This window comes from Oenanthe melanoleuca, chromosome 14, assembly GCF_029582105.1.
Source record: "Oenanthe melanoleuca isolate GR-GAL-2019-014 chromosome 14, OMel1.0, whole genome shotgun sequence".
Taxonomy (NCBI): Eukaryota; Metazoa; Chordata; class Aves; order Passeriformes; family Muscicapidae; genus Oenanthe; species Oenanthe melanoleuca.
In genome coordinates this window covers 16490386-16509511 of record NC_079348.1, presented here as the reverse complement: position 1 = coordinate 16509511, position 19126 = coordinate 16490386, and the positions used below count along the sequence as shown (strand labels likewise).

The 19126-nt window shown below is 51.9% G+C and overlaps 1 protein-coding gene across 1 annotated transcript; it reads left to right on the top strand.

Moving 5' to 3' along the window:
* Positions 1–11003: 11003 nt before the first annotated feature.
* LOC130259435 (protein FAM3A-like) lies at positions 11004–14647 on the top strand. The gene is made up of 4 exons (XM_056503693.1): positions 11004–11016; positions 12423–12507; positions 13729–13882; positions 14405–14647. Exons 1-4 carry the CDS (start codon positions 11004–11006, stop codon positions 14645–14647), a joined length of 495 nt encoding a protein of 164 aa, XP_056359668.1.
* The last annotated feature ends 4479 nt before the right edge of the window (positions 14648–19126 follow it).

Sequence of the window (19126 nt, the reverse complement as noted above, 5' to 3'; positions counted from 1 at the left end):
GCAGAGGATCTGTGGGCAGGCCCAGGGGCTTCCCCCGCTGTGGAGCCCTGGCTGCTGCTGTGTTGCCTTCAGTGCAGGCTCAGTGGGGCCTCCCATGCTGGTGCTGCAGCCAGGAAGCGCAAATCTGCGGGGCTTGAGAGCCCCTGATCCCAGGGTGAGGGGTCCCTCCGTGCTGAGCTGTGCTGGGGCTGTTTCTGTGCTCAGGGACACTTGGGATGGGCCACGGCACTTGGCCACCAGTAGTGCTTCTTTGCACTCCTTAGGCAGGACCCAATGTCCTGGTTGGATGTTGGGAACAGCAAAGTGCCAAGGCAGGTTCTGTGCCAGCCTGTGGAGAGATTTCCTGTGGGAGAGATTTCACAGGAGACACAACTGTGGCCACTGACTGTTTGAAATGTCCATCCCTTATCTGCCCCCCCACTAGGTGGACAATTTCCAGGGTAAGGAATTCCAAACACCAATTCCAAGGGAGATAATTGAGTATCTGCCCTGGGTCTGGCTCTTATTCTTGCCAAAGCCAATGGCAAAAGCCGTACCAGTGGCATCTTGATTTCTATTTCCAGCTTCCAAAGGAGTTTCTTTATGTTCCCTTTCATTCTTTCTACCTGACCTGAGCTCAGGGGGTGCCAGGGCTTGTGTTGGTCCCCTTGTATTCCTAAAGCAGCCATAATCCCTGAAGGATCTTTGCTGTAAAATGAGTTCCCCATCTGAGTCTGTTCCTTCCACACTCCCTTATCTTGAAGTTACTTGTTTCTGAAATACCTCAATAAGCGATCCACTGATAGCTGAAGAGGTCAGAATTGCTTTAGCCACCCTGTTAGCTGCCATGCTGTCACCAGCAGATATTTGAGCCTTCCTTCTCAGGGCATTTCAGTGCCAGACTCTTCCAAGCGCACACAGCTCTGCCAGTTGAGCTGACCATGCGGGCGGTAACATGCGCTTGGTCTAATTCCCTTTCCTTAACCAGAGCATGTCTTGGAACTCTTTTCCCTTCTCCTGCCCTTGCAGACCCATCCATAAACACATTTTGTCCCTCAGGCCAGGGAATGTCTCCTCAATCTCTCCCAGCCTGGCTCTGGAGCTCTGTCGCTTGAATGCAGCCATGGGTTTTTTCCCAGCCCCTGTGCAGGATGTTCAAAACAGGAGGCTGGGTTAAACCTTCCTCTGTCCTCAATTCTAAATCCTCCTGTGTCATTGAACAAGTTTCATTCTGTAATCACTGAGCACTTCTCATCCACGTAGAGGCTCTTTTGGTTATCTGAGCTTTAACTTGGTGCCAGACATGGAACAACAGGAGATCCTACTGCCATGTCTGCACAATTCTGTAGACAGTGAAGCTACTCTGGCCACTGGGTTAAACATTTTAGGATGAGAATTCCTTTGGCATGGCCCTCTTTAACATCCACATACAATTAAAATTCTTTTTCCCTGTGTGGAAGGGCCAGGTCGGGAGTCTCACTTAATCTGCTTTGTAACATTTGAAAATTTAGCTTTCATCCTTGTGTCCATCTATCCAGTTTCTTGACTGGCAGGATAGGAGCATTGTAGGGAGAGATCATTGGCTCCAAAAGCCCTGCCTTTAGCAGGGACTCAATAACAGGCTGTGAGCCCTCTCTTCCCTCCCTTGGAATAGGGTATTGCTTTAGATACCACCTGTCCTGGTTGATGCAAAGTACTTTGCAGAGGCTCCATATCTAATTTCCCCTATTTTTCTGGAGGTGCTCACACTTCTGAGTTCACTTCAGTATAGGCCTTGCCACAGATTTGACACAAAGGCACAACAGAACTAACCTGTTTATCACCTTTTATGATATTAATTTTTATTCCTAATTTAGCCATCAAACCCTATCCCAGTAAATTACAATCGCAATTAGAAGCAAATAAAAATTCATGCATTTCAAATCCATTCCCCACATCTGTTGGTAGTGGTTGAATAACACCAGCTCATCTTTCCCATTTATCTCCTGAAGAATTTTTAGCATATTTACTCCCTTATGTCTAAGATTCTGAATAAATGGAGAGGCCTCTGTGTCCATCAGGAAAGGCCTCCTCTCGATCCAGACCCACCCTGAATATTGTCAGGAGCTCCAGTGTGGTGGGTCCCTGGTGCAGTGGGAGCTCTGATACCCCTAACAATGCATGTCCATCAAGGGCTGGACTTGCTCCTGCTGATGGTGTTCCTGTGTCTGCTTCCAGTGTCCTCCTGCCCTGCAGATGGAGCCCTGATTCCTTTCCAGGGGCTGTTTGGGTCGGCTCTCCCCTGCCAAGGAGAGCAATGCCTCTGCCAGGTCCTTGTGGCTGACCCTGACCCCTGGGTGCTGGGGTCCCCTTAGGCCCTGGGGTTCATCCCTCAGGGGCTGTAGAAACTCTGCTTTGGCTTCTGTCTTCACCTTGGCCTTTTCCCCATCCCTCTTGCATTCACCTGCTGTTCCTTTCTGACCAACTGCTCCAGGGGCTTCTTCTGCCCCTCCTGCAGCCCCCCTCAGTGCCTGGGGGTGCTCATCCTCTGACAGCTGCTAAGCTTCCTGCAAAATCATTCCTTTCTGCAGTGACCCAAAAAAAATGCTTAAAAGTTAATCTCGATCCTTCCATGTCCAATCCACATTTCCCAGCTGTTCCTTGCTCCTGGTCCTTGTGCTGCCCTGCCCTCCCCAGCCCGTATCCCAGAGCCGGTCCCTGTCCTGCCGCAGTGTCCAAACGCTGCCCCCCTGGCGGGCAGGGCCAGCAGCTCCACGGGGCTGGGCAGCGGCCGGGGCGTCCCGCAGCCTCCTGGGGGCCGGGGGCCACTGCCGGCCCTGCCCGGGGGTGCTGGGCTCAGGCAGTGCCCGGCGCTGAGCCCCGGCTGCCCCACAGCCCCGGCCCGGCCCCGCAGCTCCCCACAGGCCCCCAGCCCGTGCTCCCAGTGCCGCCCCTCTGTGCCCGCTCCTGCTGCTCCCCAGCACAGAGAAGCCCCCTGAAATCCTGACCTCCTTGTCTGCCTGTCCTGGAGGCCGGGGATACAAAGGGTCTGGATCAGCTGGCAACTTCTGAGGATAAGAGCCTGCTGAAAATCATCCCCAGCCTCAGTAATTTTCTCTTCTTCTCTTTTCCATCATCTGTTTTCTTCCCACATTGATTCCTCCTGCTGCTTCTTGCCTGAACCATATTCCTGCACACTCCCCTTCACCCAATCCCTTCCCGGCACACAAACAGCATCCATCTCCTGTTGTCTAAATCCTTTCTCGATTTCCCTTATTGCCCCCTGGGTGTCCATGTCCTTGATTACCTCTGGGAGAATGTGCAAACTCCCTCAACATGCTCCTAAGGGACCCTTCGAAGATATTTTGGGATCATCATCCATTTTGCCAGGAGCCCTTCCTGGCTTTCCCTTTCTCCCCTCCATGGGTGCCCTGCCATGTTTATTTCCCGAAGATCCCACTGTGCTCACTGATGAGATTTTCAGTGCTCTCTGGCTGCCGACTCTTCACAGCCCCCCTGATCTGTCACTCGTCTGTCTCCTGGTCACTCTCGGGTACCCAATCCATGCCCGGTGCCGCCACCCCCTGAGGGAGCCGATCACCAAAACTGGGTGAGGCACCTTCAGCTCCACTCACTTCCCCCCTGGATGGGGGAAGGAATTCTGGCTGAGTCTCAAGGTGTGTGGAAAACTTCACATCACCAGAGGTTTCTGTGCACAAAAAAGACAGAGGAGTCCTGTAAAAGTAATTTCATTTACAGAAAAAGGGAAAGGCCATGTTCCATTTGCCATGGAACATTTTTGGAGGACGTAGACTCCTTTTCATCCTAGTGTTCCCAGTGGCTTCTCCCTCTTCCTTTCTGCATTGGCTGGAGTAGTTGAGAGGTATAGACTTCCCAATGCACCCACTGCATCCCCCCTTAATATGCACCCCACCTTTGTGTAGCTAACGATATTCATGGCTCTGTTCAGTCTTTGTTCTTTTTCTGGGAGTTCATGAATTTAGCAGGACCTTGGCAGCGCAGCAGTCTGTGTGGTCAATTATAATATTTTCTGAAACTGATGGCTTCTGCTGTCGCTTCCTTATGTACACATCCCTGGATTTATCTCCAAGCAGATTCCCAGTATCTGTTTGTAAAGACACTATCCTGTTCTTCCCGTGGGAGTCCAGGGTGTTCCCGTGGCTTCCCTGGGTGCTTCTAGACCCCCCTGGCAGGGTCTCAGAGGTCCCGGCATGATGCTCAGGGGTCTTGGGGGCTGGACTTGTGTCCCTGGAGAAATTTGCCAACGTTGCAGGAAGAATTACAAGTCACAAAAATAAGTAGAGTATAAATTAGACTGTTAGAATGTAGAAAAGCTGGATTTCTGAGAATGTTTACATTAGAAGGCTTTTAGCTAATCAGGAGGATTTGGGGCATGGTATCTCTCTTCCTCCTTCTTTTCCATGCCATCCATCTCAAATGGCATGCTGGGATCATTCGACTGGACTGGGACAGAACTGGATAGTTTAATAAAATTGTAGTGTATTGGAAAATAATTGTAAATACTAGATACGTAGTTTAGAGTATAAAATATAAGCCCGGCCCAGAGTCGAGGCTTTTTCTGCCCTGGAAGACAAGCTGAACAGACTGCTGTCAGCTAGAGAAAAATTCCGTAGATAAGAAACAATAAACAACCATGGAAACCCCTGAAAAACAGCCTCCTGCCATTTTCCTTGGCGCTGGGGCTGGGACAAACACGGGCTTTAAACCACCGACATGTCCTGCTGTGGGGATCTCAGAATCCGGAGACCCTGACAGACAGTGACACTTCCTTTCCTGGGGTTCTCCCGTTTTCGGGCCATCCCCCCAGGGGCAGGGTGTCCCGCCTTGGTGCAGCCCCACCCCTCGGGCAGCGCTTAGCCAATGAGAGCGCGGGGCGCTGATGACTCATCAGTGTCCAGGCAGAGCCGAGGCTCCCAGCGTTCCCCACCTGGACCCCACCTGCGCCCCCCCCGGGCCCCAGCGCCCCCCGCAAGGGTAATTTGGGGAGGTGGGAGGGGGGCAGCGCCAAGGCCTGGCCCCCCCGCGCTGTCGTGGCGGGAGCGGTTGCAGTGGGGACCGAGTGCGGGCGGGAGCGGCCGAGAGCCCAGCGCTGCCCCAGCCCGAGCTGCCCCAGCTCCATCCCTGCGCTGGGATGCTGTGGGTCTGGGGGGAAGACGGAGCTGGCAGTGGGTGCTGAGCCTGGGGGCAGCAGGAGAAGGGAAGGAGAAGCAGGGTTGAAAAAGAAACTTATGAAACGCTGCACGTGGGAGGAGAAGGTGGGATTGAGCAGGAGAAGAAGGAATAGTAGGAGGAAGAGGAGTGTGGGGAAGAGCAGGGACACAGGAGGAAGTCGAGAAGAAACAGGAAGCAGCACAAGGTTCCAGCCCTCCCTGTATCTGCAGCCTCTCTCCCAGCCCCAGGACCGTTGCCCCCCGCCACATGCAGCAGTGGACAGGAGAGGGGGCTCTTGGTGCTTCTGAGATTTATTGGTGCTTTGTTTTTTGTGGGGCCTGAATATTTTGCGGGGGTTTGGGGCTGAGTCTTGCTTTTTGGGAGGTTTTTGATCTGTGTCTTGATGTGTGGAGAATTTTTGGGCTGAATCTTGGTGTTTTGGAGGTTCTTACAGACACAAGATGCCCAGTGACTTCCTAAAATGAACTTGGGCAAGGAAGAACTCCCAGCCCAAAGCACTCTCCTCTTGTTCTTTTCCCAAACCAGGATTTGTCATTCCCAAGTTGTGGACGAATGGAGGAGGAGGAAAACGCCAGAGACCCCTCACGAGGAGGGGCTGCTGTAGAGAGTTAGGGAAAAGCGTGCAGAAGAAATCGGGACGTACGGTCAGATAGAAGCCCCTTCCCCTCAGAGACCCTCTGCCCCGGACCTGAGCTCACAGCCGGATGTGAGCTAGAGGAAATGACCCCTACTACCTAGGCTATAAAGACCCTAGTAACCCCTCAATAAACGCCATTTGCTGTCCACCACATTGGTGTCCTGGAGTTGATGGACCGAGTGACACTGGGTTAGGGCCACCATGCTGGACTTGGACCAGGTCGCCAGGCAACAATTGGTGCCAAAACCCGGGAACCATCCGGAATTTGGGGAGTCGCCTGAGCAAGTGCCAGTGGCTGTTCAGCTGGATTTGAGCAGCGAGGGGAGATGTCCCCGGACCCGCGAGGAGCATGGACGCTGTCGCGAAGGTCGTAAGTGAGATCCACGAGCAGTGGGGTATTGATTGTAAGCTTAAGTACTTTATTCTTGCAGTGCTGAGATTAATTAAGCTGGGGGCTATAGAAAGCCCGGTAGAAATTCTCTGTCCAGAGATATGAGATAAATGCACTAAAGCCTGGCTGAGGACACCATGTCCTCTGGCTCAGGGAAACCCCTTAAATCGTGGGGCAAAGTTATCCAGGCTTTGTGGGCTGCCCGGCAGGAGCAGGAAACCTAGAAAGCCGCGTGAACTTGTTTATTAGCCACGCCGCAGCTGGGGATAGGGGTAGCTACTCAAACCGCAGACCCAGCCAACCGCGTGGATGCACAGACCCCAGAAACTCCCGCGTAATCCCCCAGTTCGGACTCACCGCCACCGGAGGGGGGAGAGCCCGCGCGGGCATTGTGGCAGGGGCTAACGGAGGAGGCACAGAGTGCTGCTATAATATCGGAGCTCGCGGCAGCTGATAATAAATTACCTCCACCGTATGAGTTTAAAAATGGCGCGGAGCTTTGTGGTGCGGGGTGGAGCACTGATGTGGGGAGCAGAAATGCAGACGGCTCGCTGAACAGCGGGAAGTGCAGACGAGCAGGAAGGAGGGACAGCCCCTGAGGCGGGGTGTGAGACCAATCACAGAGCTCATTTTAAATCAGGTCCTTATAGGGCAAGAACCTCCCCCAGCAGGAGGCAGGGGGATCCCTGGGGGAGGGAACGGCCCAGCCCCCGGGAGAAGGGGCGGGGGCAGAGCCCAAGAAAAAGGCTGAGCAGCCCGGAAACGTCTAGCCAGTCGACTTCCGGCTCTGACTCTGACCGGAGCTGGGACAGCCGGTTGAAGGGATGGTCAGAGGAGGAATCTGACATCGGTTGCAGCTTTCATAAGAAGGGAGCCGCGAAATATAATACCACTAGCTATAACCCTCCGGCATGGGTGAGGGGGACATCAGACACAAATCGAACCCCCTTTACAGACTGGCGTAAGATAAAAATAGCATGCGTGGAGTGGGCCCCGTCTGCCACGCTGGTGTTCCCGGTCAGAGTTGGGGGTGCAGACGGAAACCAGAGAACATATTCACAGGTAAATCCAAAAGATGTGCAGGCAATTGTTAAGGCAGTTGCTGACAAAGGGCTTAATTCAGCCATAGTTTCTACACTTATTGATAGCATTTTTGGAGGCGATGATATACTTCCCTTTAATATCAAACAAACTTGCAGACTAATCTTTGATGGGGCGGAGATAATTGTTTTTAAACAAGAATGGGAGGACAATTGTGCAAAGCAGCTAGCCCTAGTAACTAGGGAAAACCATCCTTTGCATGGCTCCAGCATACAGAGGCTGATGGGCAGAGATCCAGCCAGAGACCCCACAAGCACAGGCAGAGGGCCTGCGAGCCCATGAAGTCATAACTACCACTCATGCTGCCCGAGAAGCCATCCGTACTGCCTCTAAAGCAATAGCCAGACCATTGCCATGGTCCACTATAAAGCAGAGCGAGAGTGAAAGCTTCACTCAGTTTGTGGACCACCTCCAGGCAGCATTAGACTGCTCTCCACTGCCTTCAGAAGCAATGGAGCCCGTGCTAGAAGACTGCCTACGCCAGCAGTGTAATTCAGCCACCAGAGACATTCTAAGATCACTTCCACCTGGGTCCAATATCGCAGCCATAATCAGACATGTAGCAAAAGAACAATACCTAGCTCCCATTCAAGCAGCAGTTTGCACTGCAATAACCAGTGTGATGGCATGCTCTTACACTGAGTAAACTCAGGAAAGAGATCACAGCTAACAACAGCTCCAGACACAAAACACAAATGCTAAAATCTACCTCCTCCCCATCCAGTCTCTTAGCCAAACCAACCCTCTCCAATCCATTCCTAAGCGTGTTAAATGCAACCTTTTTATCATTAAACCAGTCCAAACCTCACAAAATCGTGCTGGTTATGCTATGATGCACAACCCCCTTTTTATGAAGGTGCTGCCCTCGATCTCCCACTCATCTTTTCAAAGTCAGACAGTCCACGCCAATGCAGATGGGACACCCCCCAGAGAAGCATTACCCTAAGCCAAATCACAGGCCAAGGCAAATGCTTTGGCAATGCAACCCTGGCAATGCAGGTGGGCAACGTCTGCCGGAAATTCTTCAAACTTAAAGGGGGAAGTTCCAGTGGATGGTCCCAGCTGCATCGGGGATGTGGGTCTGTCAACAATCTGGGGTGAGCCCATGTGTACTCCTTGACAAATTCAATCATTCTACCGACTTCTGTGTCCAAGTTTTAATTGTCCCCAGAGTTCTGTATCACCAGGAAGAAAAAGTGTACCGCCTGCTTGAGGAACCAGACCGGCTCCACAAGCGAGAAGTGATAACAGGCATCACCATTGCAATGCTCCTCGGTTTAGGAGCTACCGGTGCTGCCACAGGCGTCTCGGCCCTCGCAACACAACATCAAGGCCTGGCCCAACTGCAGATGACAGTGGACAAGGACTTGCAGAAAACTGAGAAATCTGTTTCTTCCCTGGAAAAATCCCTTTCCTCACTCTCAGAAGTCGTCCTCCAAAACAGGCGAGGACTGGACCTTCTGCTCATGCAGCGAGGAGGCCTGTGTGCCGCCTTAAAAGAGGAATGCTGCTTTTATGCGGACCACACCGGAGTCGTTAGAGACTCCATGGCCGAACTGAGAGACCGACTAAACCTCAGAAAGATGGACAGAGAAGCTCAACAGGGCTGGTTTGAATCCTAATTAAACCGGTCCCCATGGCTCACCACCCTAATTTCTACCCTAATAGGCCCACTCACCATAATCTTATAACACTAATTTTTGGGCCCTGCATATTAAATAAATTAGTACTATTCGTTAAAAAGCGTTTAAAAACTGTTCACATTGGGTTTTGTCGACCGCTGACAAATGGTATAAAGTGTACCTGTTACTAACACATTTACAATTTTATACTAACTTTACTAACCCATAAAATTTTGTAATGTCTACACTTTATAATTTTATATAATTTTTATAAATCATGAGGGAGGGGAGAAATGTGGAGTGTTAGGGAAAAGCGTGCGGAAGAAATCGGGATGTACGGTCAGATAGAACCCCCTCCCCCTCAGAAACCCTCTGCCCCGGACCTGAGCTCACAGCCGGATGTGAGCTAGAGGAAATGACCCCTACTGCCTAGGCTATAAAGACCCTTGCAACCCCTCAATAAACGCCATTTGCTGTCCACCACATTGGTGTCCTGGAGCTGATGGACTGAGTGTCCCTGGGTTAGGGCCACCGTGATGGACTTGGACCAGGTCGCCAGGCAACCGGCTGCAAACCCAGCCCAGGGAGCTGTGAGGAGGAAAGGCCCTCCCTGAGCCGGGAAGGCGGCCGGAGATCCAGGCAGAGCTCAGAGCTGGTGGAGAAGCCTCATGGAGGAGAGAAGCCCCACAAGTGCTTGGAATATGGGAAGGGTTTCAGCTACAGCTGCAGGCTGATCCAGTACCAAGTGATCCACATTGGGGAAAAGCCTTACAAGTGTGAGGAATGTGGGAAGAACTTCAGAGACATCTGCCAACTGACGCAGCACCAGAGCACCCACACAGGGGAATGGCCCTACACCTGCTTGGAAAGTAGAAAGAGCTTTGGGTGGATGTCTGCCCTGAGAAAACACCAGCTCATCCACACTGGGGAGGGGGGCTATGGGTGTTCTGAGTGTGGGAAGAGGTTTCAGACCAGCTCTGGTGTCCTCAAACATGAGCGGATTCACACAGAGGAGAGGCCCTTCCGCTGCCCCGACTGTGGGAAGGGATTCAACCACAATGACACCCTCACTGTCCACCAGTGCATCCACACCGGGGAGAGGTCCTACAGTGTCCTGAGTGTGGGAAGAGCTTCCCTATGAGCTCTGACTTGACCCAACACCAAAGAAGACACCATTAAGGGAAGCCCTGTGAGTGCCCCGAGTGTGGGAAGAGCTTCGTGCTCTGCTCCAGCTCCATCCCCCATGGGAGGATCGGTGTTGAATGATCCCCAGTGACTCCGTTGGGCAGACCCCTGATGATCCGTGTTGGGAAGACACCTGGCTGGGGGGACTCTGCATCATCCTGTCTCCCTGTGGGCACCTGGATGGAAAAGGGAGTATTAAAAAGTGACTTTCCTGAAGAGACTTTGAGATCTCTTTCTCCCCAACAGATCAAAGACACGTCTGTCATTGGACAACTTGAGGACGACGTCCCTTCTGTTGGTAGCTGTATCTCCCATCCTTTCTCTCTCTCTCTCTCTCCCCTTTTACTTCGTTCCCTTTACCTCTTTCTCTCTCTCTCTCTCTTCTATCACAAAACTGAATTGTTAACACACAATAAACTGCATTACTGCTTGCTGCTGAATGGGACCTGAGTCTCTTGCTTTTGTCTTTTGCACCCTGGGGTCAAACGAACCATCAAGACTCCCGCTCAGGTTGAGCGGGTTGTGACAGAGGGGCAGAAATTGAGGTGGGGGAGGGACAAAATGGAATGAGGAGGGGCATTGTGGAATGGGGGAGGGGTAAGTTGAGGAGGGGGAGAGGTGAATTGGGGTGGGGGAGGAGCAGGTTGGAGTGACAGAGGGGCAAAATGGGGAGGGGAGGGGCATAGAGGAATGGGGAGGAGGGGGAGGGGGCCTTGGGCAGGGTAAATTGGGGTGGAGGAGGGCCAAATTGTAAAGGGGAGGGCAAAATGGGAGGGGGGAAAGGGGGAGGGGCAGTGTGGATGGGGGAGGGGCAGGTTCTGGGGTTCCCCTCTTCTCCCTCACCCTGTGCCCTTCCCCCCAGGGGTCAGGGGGAAAGTGGTGGCGGGCATTCGACATGCGGGCAGGGGGTGAGTGCCCCTCCCCCACACGCGCTGCCCCTCCCCCACCTGCCCTGCCTCTCCCCCACCCCTTGCTCCTCCCCTGCCCCTCCCCCTACCCTGCCCCTCCCCCCATTCACTCCTGCTCCCCCACCCCTGCCCCTCCCTCACCCTGCCCTGCCCCTCCCTCTTTCAGTGCCCTCCTCCACCCCACTCTGTCCCGCCCCTCGCCCATTCACTGTCCCCACCCCGCCCTTCCCCCACCCCGTGCCCCTCCCCCATTCGCTGCCCCTTCCCCACCCACCCTGCCCCACTCCCTCCCCCACCTCCGGCCCCTCCCCCACCCCACACTTTCCCCGCCCTGCCCTTCCCCCACCCCCTCACCCTCTCCCACCCACCGTGCCCCTCCCCCATCCTCTGCCCCTCCCCGCAGCTCCACATATTTGGGTTGGGTTTCCTCTATTTTGGATGATTTCCCCCCATTTTGGGGTTCTGTCCCCCATTTTTGGGATGATCGCCTCCGTTTTTGGGTTGATTTCCCCCCCATTTTTGGGGGGTTCTTTTCCCCCCGTTTTGGGGTGATTCCCTCCTGTCGCAGCGGGGCGGTGGTGGCGTGCCGCGACCTCCCAGAGAAGCGTCTTTAGAAAGGCGTCCTGGGGGCACGTCCTCGCTCCCGGGCAAAGGGATTGAGCTCTTTTGTGAATCCTGTCGGCAACGCTGAAGCGAAGGGACAGGAGCCTCCTGTAGGGTTCTGAAGAGCAGCTTTATTCGCCTTCTCCTCAAAGGGGGCCAGGGACGAGAAACTCCAAACAGGGTCGGGGAGAGGCGTTTATATAGGAAAGCTTAGGGGAGGGGTAAAGCAACAGAACAATTCACTGAGGGTGCAGGGGAGGAACAAAAGTGGGGAAGAACCAACGGGATACAAACGACTTGCTTAGAGCAGGGAGGCGTTATGGAAGAAATATTCTCTGTTATCAGGAAGGTGGGTGCCTGAGAGCCTTCTCTCCAAGGGAGAGGGGCTAACTCCAGTCCTGTTGGCCCGTCATCCTCCACACCCTCCCTCTTTTTTGGGGCTCTTTTTCCCCGATTTTGGGGTTCTCTCCCCTATTTTTGGCGTGATTTCCCCGGTTTTGGGGTGATTCCCCCTCCATTTTGGGAGTTCTTTCTCTCCAACTTTTGGTCTGATTTCACCGGTTTTGGGGTGATCCCTCCCCCTCCCCCCCTAACCCCCACCCCATTTCTTGGGATTATTTCCCCTCATTTTTAGGGTTCTTTCTCTCCAACTTTTGGGATTCTCTCCCCCGTTTTTGTGGTTCTCTCTCCATTTTTGGGGTGTTTCTCTCCCCAGTTTTGGGACTCTCCCATTTTTGGGGTTCTCTCTCCTTTTTGGGGTTCTCTCCCCATTTTTGGGGTGATTTCCCGTTTTTCTCCCCCAGACGTGAAGGATCTGCTGCGGGTCCTGTGGCTGCTGAGTGAGGGGACCTTGGTGCTCGTAGCCTCCTACAATGACCCGGCCACCAAGTCAGGTTTAGGGGGGGCTTGAGGGGTCCCCGAGAGGAACTGAAGAAATTTGGAAGGTCCCAGAGGGGACTTGGCGGGGGGCAGAGGGGATTTGGGGGGTCCTGGGTGGGATTTGAGGGGCCTTGGATGGGATTTGGGGGGTCTCAGGGAAGATTTGGGGGTCCTGAGTGGGATTTGGGGGGGCCTTGGATGGGATTTAGGGGGTCCGAGGGAAGATTTGGGGGATCCTGTGTGAGATTTGGGGGGTCCTAAGGAGATTTGGGGAAGCCTAGAGAAAATTTGGGGAGTTCTACTTGGGATTTGGCGGGTCCCAGAAGGGTCTTGGGGGCTCCTGACAAGATCTGGGGGGTCCCAGAGGGAATTTGGAGAGACCTGAAAAGATCTAGGGGGTCCTGGATGGGATTTTGGTGGTCCCAGAGGGGGTTTGGGGGGTTCCAGAGAAGATTTGGGGGGTCCTTGGGGGAATTTCGAGGACCCCGGGGAGGTTTTGGGGTCCGTGGAGGATGTTTTGGGGTCCCCAGGGGTTTTTGGCTCCCTTGGAGGGGTTTTGGGGGTTCTTGGGGAGATTTGGGGTCCCCTGGAGAGATTTTGGGGGTCCCAGAGAGGAATTGGGGGATCCTAAGGAGATTTGGGGGGGTTGGGGGAATCCCTGGGGGAATTTTGAGGGACCCTGGTGGAGGTTTTGGGGTCCCTGTAGGATTTCAGAGGTTCCTGGGGGTTTTGGGGTCCCCAGGGAGTTTTTGGGGTCCCTGGGGGGTATTTTAGGGTCCCTGGAGGAGTTTTGGGACCCTAGAAGAGTTTTTGGGGGTCCCCGGGGGGGAATTTTTGCAGTCTCTGGAGGAGTTTTAGGGATCCATTGAGGAGTTTTGGGATCCCTGGAGAATATTTTGGGGTCCTGGAGGATATTTTGGGGTTCCCCGGGGGATTTTGGGGTCCCTGTAGGAACTTTTGGAGTTCCCAGGGGGGATTTTTGGGGTCCCTGGAGGGGTTTTTGGGGGTCCCTGGAGGGGTTTTTGGGGCCCCTGAAACATATTTTGGGGTCTTCACGGAGTTTTGGGATACCTGGAGGAGGTTTTGGGGTCCTCGGGGAGGTTTTTGGGTCCCTGGGGAAGATTTTGGCGTCCGTGGATGGGATCCCTGGAGGACATTTTGGGGTTCCTGTAGGAATTTTTGGGGTCTCCGGGTGGTTTTGGGGTCCCCCTGGCCCCCCGACCCCCCCAGGCTGATGGAGGAGAGCAGGAGGATTTTTGGGGAGCTGGGCAGCGCCGTGGCCAAAGATTTGGGGTTCAGGGACAGCTGGGTCTTCGTGGGGGCTGAGGGAGTGCAGGACAGGAGCCCCTTTGAGCAGGAGGGGGGGATTTCGGGGGGGTTGGAGGTTTTTGGGGGTGATTTGTGAGGGGTTGGAAAGGGGTTTGGGGGGATTTGGGGGATTTTTTGGGGGTGGTTTTGGGGGGTTCTGGGGTGATCTGGGAGTACTTGGGGGCGGTTTGGGAGGGCTCTAGGAGTTTTGGGGTGATTTTGGGGAGGATTTGGGGCAGTGGGGGGTGATTTGGAGTGTGGGAGGTTATGGGGCTGGAGGGGGTTATGGGACCATCTGGGGGTCATTGGGGGCGCTTTTGGGGTCGGGGGGATGCCATAACCCCAAAACTGCCCCAAAACTCCCCTAAATCACCCCATAACCCCCCAAAATTCCACCAACTCCCCCATGACCTCAAATCCCCCCAACCCCAAATCCCCTCAAATCCCCCTCTGACCCCAAAATCCTCCCATAACCCCAAATCCCCCCTGACCCCAAATCCTCCTGTAACTCCAAAATTCTCCTCTGACCCAAACGCCCTCCAATCCCCCATGAACCCAAATCCACCCAAATCTCCCTGACCCCAAATCCCCTCCCCAGCACATCCGGAACAGCTGCAGCTCCAACAAATACGAGGGGTGGCCGGAGGCGCTGGAGCTGAGGGGCTGTGTCCCGCGGCGCCCCCCGGGGGGACCCCAAAACCGCGGGGGGACTCCAAAAACACCCAGGACCCAAAACCCGTTGGAGGACCCCAAAACCACCCAGGACCCCCCCAAAATGTCACCAAATAAAGGCGGGGACGGGTCTGGAGTGTTTGGGGGATTTTGGGGTCCTGCACTATAGGGGTTGGGGTCCTGCCCTATAGGGGATGAGGGCTGTGCCCTATAGGGGATGGGGTCCTGTCCCATAAGATTTCTCTCAATTTGGGGCATTTCTCCCTTCTTTTTCTCCCTCTTTTTGGGCTGATTTCTCTGAATTTTTGGGAGAAAAATTTTCCCAACATTCCCCAAGAAAATCCCGGGGAGATCTGGGGTAAAATTCTGCTTTATTGGTGACGGGTTTGCACAGAGCAACCCCAAATGTGACACGAGGGAACCCTATAGCCTAAAAGGCTGTAAACCAGGAGAGGTTCCTTATGTCTGGGAGAAAGTAATCATCACTCCTGTGTTCAAGACAGGCAAGAGAGATTTCAACCTCTGTCCTTTTCAAGATGGTTGAGTAAATAATCCTGGAAAATCAGTTCCAGATGCTGGCTGTCAAATCAGCTGGAGGAGATCATTGGAGTGGTCAGCATGAAGGTGAAATCCTGCTGAAACCAAACTGAAAACCTTCTGCAAGAAGAGTGGGTTGGTGCAGTCTTGTGTAGGGAGAGGGACAGAGCAGTAAATATTGCATAGCTCGAGCTTGGTGAGGTTTTTGTCACCCACAACAACCTCATCAACAAACTGATGGAAATACAGGCCAGGTAAGGGGACCGTGAGGCAAATTAAATTCTGCTCTGAGTTGCTAGACTCAAAGAGTTGTGATCAGTAGCACAAAGCCCAGTCAGCTGTGATCCCAGTGGCTGGGAAATGGGGTAAAAACTATCAGTTATCTTTATAAATTACATCTATCATGGGAGACACGACACCTTCCAACTGCAGTTTGCACATGATACAAAACTGGGAGAAGCGGTTGTTGCACCCATGGTGTGTGCTGCCATCAAGAGTGATCTCAACAGGATGAATAATGGCTCAGTGGAGTTCTTCACTAGATTTTAGTGTGAATGCCTCTTGGAACGATGACTGTTTCTACTTGTGTCATTACTGAACTCCTTTAAAAAAAACCTTGCATATATCAACTCTTTAAACAATTACTGATGTCCCAACACCAGTGAAATGATTGTGTCACTGGCTCCTGGAGTACTTTATAATAAACAGGAGAAACTTTCCTGCAGCTTTCTCTGACTGATATTTCTACCTGCAAACTAGTAAAAGTATACAGCTGAGAGACACGCTGCGAGAAACACATCAAGGAGTGACTATGGATTAGATTCACACTTTGGGATGACTGCCTACACAGAAATGAATCAGAAATCAGCGTTGGTGCCACCGAAAAATACCATCCAAAGCAATGCTTTAGAAATGATCAAATGCTCACAACAGAGACAAAAAGGTGCTCAGACTCTCTGCAGCTGTGCTTTTTCCCAGTCCCACACAGATTGCCCCAGCTGTCAGCCCATGCACAACCCGGCAGCCGCAGCTGAGCAGGCCCACAATGCCTGGAAGGGGGGAAGATGCTCTGAAAGCATTTTGGGATGGAAAAGCTCCCTCCAAACGGTGCCACTGCAGTCACCCCAGCTGAAATGAAGCACTGCAGGGCTGAGACAGAGCTTTCCTACGCTGCTTTGCCATTGCTTTCAAGAGACTAATTTCTGCCAAAGTCTTTCCAAATGATGCAACACACAAGACTGAACCAGAACTATCAAGCCATGAACGTAATTCAGGCTTGCTAAGATTCTTTGTTTGAACTTAATCTAAGTATTCATATTTTAAGTCCCTATTCATCTCATCTTCCCCCAATCTCTTTGGGCTGGGGTAGAGTTCATTTTGTTCACAGTATGGGGCTCAAACCACTCAGTTTTTAGTTTTGACTCTTCTGATTCTCTCCTATTACTCGCAGAAATTAACTGATAGGACTGTACTTGTATTTTCCATTGTTCAGTGAATTAGTGGCATTCAGATGTCTTTTCAGCTTTATTTTTCAATAAAAATAGACTGACAGATGCTCAGGACAGAACGCACAAAGCATAAGACTTCAAAGTTATGTGTTACCCTGCAGAGAACTTTAGAGCAATTGATGTTCTGCCACAGCTAAAAATTGATTCTTGCACATGCTACTCCCAGACACCTTGGCACTTAATGCAGCCACAGAGTGGGTCAGGCTGGAAGTGCCCACAGCAGGACACTGCTCCAACCTCCCTGCAGGGGCAGGGGCAGCACAGAGCACATTGCACAGGATCACATCCTGTCTTGGGTTGCAATACAGGATGTGCCCAGAAATGTGTATTCTATCACCATCTGTTGAAGCCAGGTGGGGCAGTGATTCCTTATCTCCGTGGCACATACCATCTGCTAATGGGCCATCTCTAAAACCAGGTGGTGCAATCATCTTTATCTTTTCCACAACCTATCCTTCCTCCAGGAATATATCATCTGTTAGTGGGCATTGAGTCCCACTGCACGACTGATAAAATTACATCATCCCACTGGGAGATGATCCAGCCAGGGAGAGGAGCCAAGCCTTTCCTACCTAGATAAAATCTGAGATTTGGAACACCAAAGCAGCCTTTTCCACTGGATTCCAGAGAAAAACCAGACCTTTTCCACATCATTCCTGGACCTTCAGAGGAAAACTCCACCTTCTACAGGAGCACTGCTTCAACTGAACCCCATCTGCCACTGCAGGAGGACTGTAGCCACCATTTAATGGGACTGCTACCAACACCCTGACTGACTGACAGGGTGTCAGGTTGTATTCTAACTCTGTCAGTGTTTGGGATTGTTCTTTGTAGTACTGTATTTCTATTTTAATTTTCCTAGTAAAGAACTGTTATTCCTAATTCCTATATCTTTGCCTGAAAGCCCCTTAATTTCAAAATTATAACAATAATTAAGGGGGAAAGGGTTTACATTCTCCATTTCAAAAAAACGCTTCTGCCTTTATTGGCAGACACCTGTCCTTCAAGCCAAGTCAGGCACTGCTCCAACTTCCCTGCTGGGGCAGGGGCATCTCAGAGCACATTGCACAGGATCCCATCCAGACGGGGCTGGAATATTTCCAGCCAGGGAGACTCCACAGCCTCTGTGTGCAATCTTTCCCAGTGCTCTGTCACTGCACAACAAAGAAGCTCCTCCTCATGTTCACGGAGCAGTAACTGTGCATCAGTTCCTGCCCACTGCCTGTTGTGCTATTGCTCAGCAGCACCAGCCAGAGCCTGGATCCATCCTCTGACACTTCCCCTCAGATGCAGACACTGATGAGATCCCTTCTCAGCTAACTCTTCCTGAGACTGAACAGCTACAAACCTCTCTGTGTGTCACATTGCTCATGATACAATAGAGTACCTGGAGGAAAGATATTCCAGATGCTTCCTCAAACCTTTGGGAGCAATACATATAAGCTGTGGCAAGAAAACCTAATGATAATCTTCCAAAGTGCAGGGGAAAAAAATCAAGGAATACAGAAGTTCCTAAAGCTATCCTTTTGGAGCTTACCTGGTAAAAATAGGCAAATCTAAAGTGTGAAATACTGGCTGCTCTGCAGTGCTGCACAAAATTACAGCACATTGTCCTCTAGAGGAAAGCAAGGTACTGCACACCTTGCACTGTACTTCTGTATTTCAGCTAATGATAGCACAGTGCACCTAACTTCAGAAGCCCAAATTACAAACTTTTAGGATGGATCTTTTGATTAGGAAGTTCATGAGAAACTGAATTTCCTCAGGCATAATGGGCAAGAGCTTCTGCTAGGTATATGAAGATATTTAACAGTGTACATTAGGAATACTGTGCTTATCTCCAGCAGCTGTTGATGCATTCATCATCCCAGAGAGTTGTATTTCTGGCTGCTCATAATACTCTGCTGTTCTCAACTTCCCCTTACTAACCAGGAAATAACTGCTCCAAATGAGAATTTTACCTAGAACTTCAAATTAATTATGATGGACTTCCAATAGAAGCCTAACCAAAAATGACCTAAATATCCAACAAAAACCAGTGGACAGGAAAGCTGCTAGTTCCAATACAAAAATCAGTGTTCCATTTAACTGAAAGGATGAAAGATTCTGTTTTTAAACATAACTCAAAACATGAGGCCAGGTCTTCACAGGAAACTCAAAATTTTTAAATGCCTATTTTTAATCCAAAACTGTCAATGCAGCAGCAACACAAAACGCAGTTTAACTTTTCTTAATATAGGCTACAGTCTTACTACGCACATCCTGACCCGTAGCCAGTCTCCAGCCCATCAAGCTCCCTGGGCAACGTTTGTGAAGGCTCCAGTGCCAAGCTCTAGAGCCCAGGCCTGGACAGAACACAGCTGGGCCTGCCAGAGCTGAGGTGGAAACAGGATCACAGAACTCAGCTTGGAAAAGACCTTTAATAGCAGCAAGGCTAACAACAAACCCAGCACGACCACTGTGTTCACCATTAACCGATGTCAAGTGACACAGCCACACTTCTGTTCAACTCTTCCAGGGATGGTGACCTCACCAATCCCCAGGCCAGCTTGGATCAGTGCTTTCGAACCCTTTCCATTAAGGAACTGTCTTGGGTTGCAATA